The sequence below is a fragment of the Cynoglossus semilaevis genome, chromosome 8 (genome assembly GCF_000523025.1).
Source record: "Cynoglossus semilaevis isolate Cse_v1.0 chromosome 8, Cse_v1.0, whole genome shotgun sequence".
Classification (NCBI taxonomy): Eukaryota; Metazoa; Chordata; class Actinopteri; order Pleuronectiformes; family Cynoglossidae; genus Cynoglossus; species Cynoglossus semilaevis.
This window is the reverse complement of record NC_024314.1, coordinates 29,305,291-29,307,896: the sequence shown is the minus strand read 5'-3', so window position 1 is coordinate 29,307,896 and position 2,606 is coordinate 29,305,291. Positions and strand designations below refer to the sequence as shown.

Below are 2,606 nucleotides of genomic sequence, written 5' to 3'. Positions count from 1 at the left end.
GTGATAAAGTAATTATAATAAAGTCACAAATGTACAAAAATCAGGCTGCAAAAACGGTCACCTCGAGAATACAGTCGTAAATGTATGAAAATAAAGGTATAATTTGACGTAAAACTTTAGTAGAGCTTTTGGTGAGATTGAAAAAAAGAGGATAAAGAAAGAAAATACAAAACATGTTCATGAGAATTAAGTCTTCATACTAAAGGAAAACACTTTAATGAATGACAATTAAGTATTACAAAGAAAATAGGTAATTTCTACCAAATAGAGTTGTTGTTTAGATAAGTAATTATGAAGAATGGCAGCTAACTTTAACCCTACATGTGACAACATGAAACATTTTGGACATTTAATTGTTTTTTTTTCAGTAAAGTTCTTCGTCGTCATTCTTAAATGTTGTGACGTTTTTGTAAATTATGACCGTATTCTTAACATTTTCTTTGTAATATTTTAATCATATTTGCATACATTTACATTATTCCTGTCATTTTATAACTTTTTCCCCTTAATGTTATTTTTAAACAATGATGCCTAGTTTTTTGTTTAAATCATTACTGACACCAGAATCCTACATACTAACAATTATTTTCCCAAGTTATTAATCTGATGTCTACTGTTTTGGAAATAAAATCGTTTGTTGTTTTTTCCTAAACCAAATAGTTGCAGTTAAAAAAAGCAAACCAAAACTTTGATCGTGTTTTTGTAATAAAGTAGTATGAAGTTCACTATAGTTGCAAAATGTATAAAAAATATATAAAAAGTTATTGTTTTTCTCGCCTGACAAAAACGTACCACTAATAAAATGTATCATAACAAAGAAGTTAGGTGAGGTAGTGTTTTCCCTTCCCCCACGGGACATGTCCAAGTGTCTCCCGACTCGTTTTCCAAACAGACGAGTTGTCAGACGGTCCCTAGAAAATAAAACAGTCTCTATTGTTCAACACCCGCTCTGCTCTGGACGCTGCAGTGCCGCTGTCGAACACAGAGGGCGCTGCACGCATGGCAGGCCGAGCTCCGCGGCCTCCACATCTTTTTGTCTGAGAACTGGATCCCTCTACCGCTCTACAGTGTGTGCAGTAGCCTCCGAGCTGCGTCGGTAACATACTGTCAAACCACTTCAGACGAATACAACCGCGACCAAAAGCATTAATTCAACACCTTCCGTCATGGCGCTGCTCATCCGCCGGTAAATCGCTCGTATTTATGACTGTTTGTGGCAACTTAGTCCCGGGTTGAATCGGGTTGGCTCTGTGTGCATCAGTCTTTACTAGCGGGCTGCCGCTCTTCTAGCTATCAGCTATTTCTTTAACTTTTTAAACACTCAGCTTCGCGAATGACTGAGCGCCGGCGGAGTATGGGATCATTGGTGTCTTAAGAAGCGACTGAAGTGTAGCTTTCAACGTTTTTGCATGTGAAAACAATGGCAAATTCGACGGGGAAAAATCCAGATCAGCGAAGGAAAGGACAGGCTTTCCTGGACGAGCTGCGGCAATTCCACCAGAGCAGAGGGTAAGACTGAGGCGTCTTTATTTGCAAGAAATACAACTTTAATTATCAATTGCACATGACTGTGACTAAAGCAGAATTGTTCTCTAAACGTTCGTGTGTTGACTTTCTGTCTTTTTCTTCCAGAACACCGTTCAAAAAGATTCCTATCGTGGGTGGGAAAGAGCTGGATCTTAGCGCTCTCTACATCAGAGTCGTTTCTTTAGGTGGATTTGCTAAGGTGAGTGGGAACCAAAAGTGGGTTTTCTCCACTCTCTCGGACTCCTCCGTGGATCACTTTACAACTCTTCGTCCGTTAGCCGGGACAAGTGTAATCGGTGAGGGGCAGCGTCGGTGCCTCGGTGTTGGCCTTGTGCTAGTTTGCAGTGAATCTCAATGCAATGTGGGGCTTGTGTTGTTGTGTGTGCTTTGAATCGAGAGTCGAGCCGCACGGACTCAGAGTGCAGTTGGAGCGACTCAAAATTAGCGGGCACGTTTAACATCGATTATCGGCACTGAGCCCGGCCTCGGAAACCGCCGCGGAGGACACGGCGCGTCGCCCTGGCTTTTACCGGCACTTTTGAGCCGGGGAAGCTGGCGTTTTCTATCTAGCTCGAGCCATCTTTCTTCGGCTTCATGGCTGCTCTGTAGATGTAGGCCTCACAGGCCCATGTAGTGAAGACACTCACCCGCGACTAAAAGCTGCTCTGAAATAAAACGACTCACCGCGATACAACACGTTAGTTTTTTAAAAAACGATGACGACACTTGTTTAGATGTAATCAACGTTGGCTTCTAAATAAAACGTCCACAGTCACGTTAAGCTGTTAGCAGTAGTGCTAACTAGCCTAAACTGTAACGATATTTGTGGGACTCAGACACTGTGTACTTACTGATGTGTTAACCGTTAATGTAGTTTAGTTGTAAACAAACTGGTTGCTGGTTAAATTCTGTGATCAAGACGCAGCCACAGCCGTGCTCTGTGCCGAGTGTTAGTTGTGTTTTTACGTGAGTTTGTTAAAGTTATTGATCAGTGATTGTGGCGGTGTCTTGTTGGAGGGGGACCTGTAGCAGAACAGATGGGTGCGGTCTAACCGCTATTTTTGTTGGTGGTGTCTGCG

The 2,606-nt window shown here is 42.0% G+C and overlaps 1 protein-coding gene across 1 annotated transcript in view; it reads left to right on the top strand.

Annotated features, from left to right (window-relative positions):
• Positions 1–504: 504 nt before the first annotated feature.
• LOC103383074 (AT-rich interactive domain-containing protein 2) overlaps positions 505–2,606 on the top strand; it is a 15,009-nt gene continuing 12,907 nt past the window's right edge. Inside the window, exons 1-2 of the mRNA XM_017034707.2 lie at positions 505–1,509; positions 1,633–1,726. Of these exons, the coding sequence (XP_016890196.1) occupies positions 1,421–1,509; positions 1,633–1,726 (183 nt within the window). The 5' untranslated portion in view covers positions 505–1,420. The remainder of the gene's footprint in view (positions 1,510–1,632; positions 1,727–2,606) is intronic.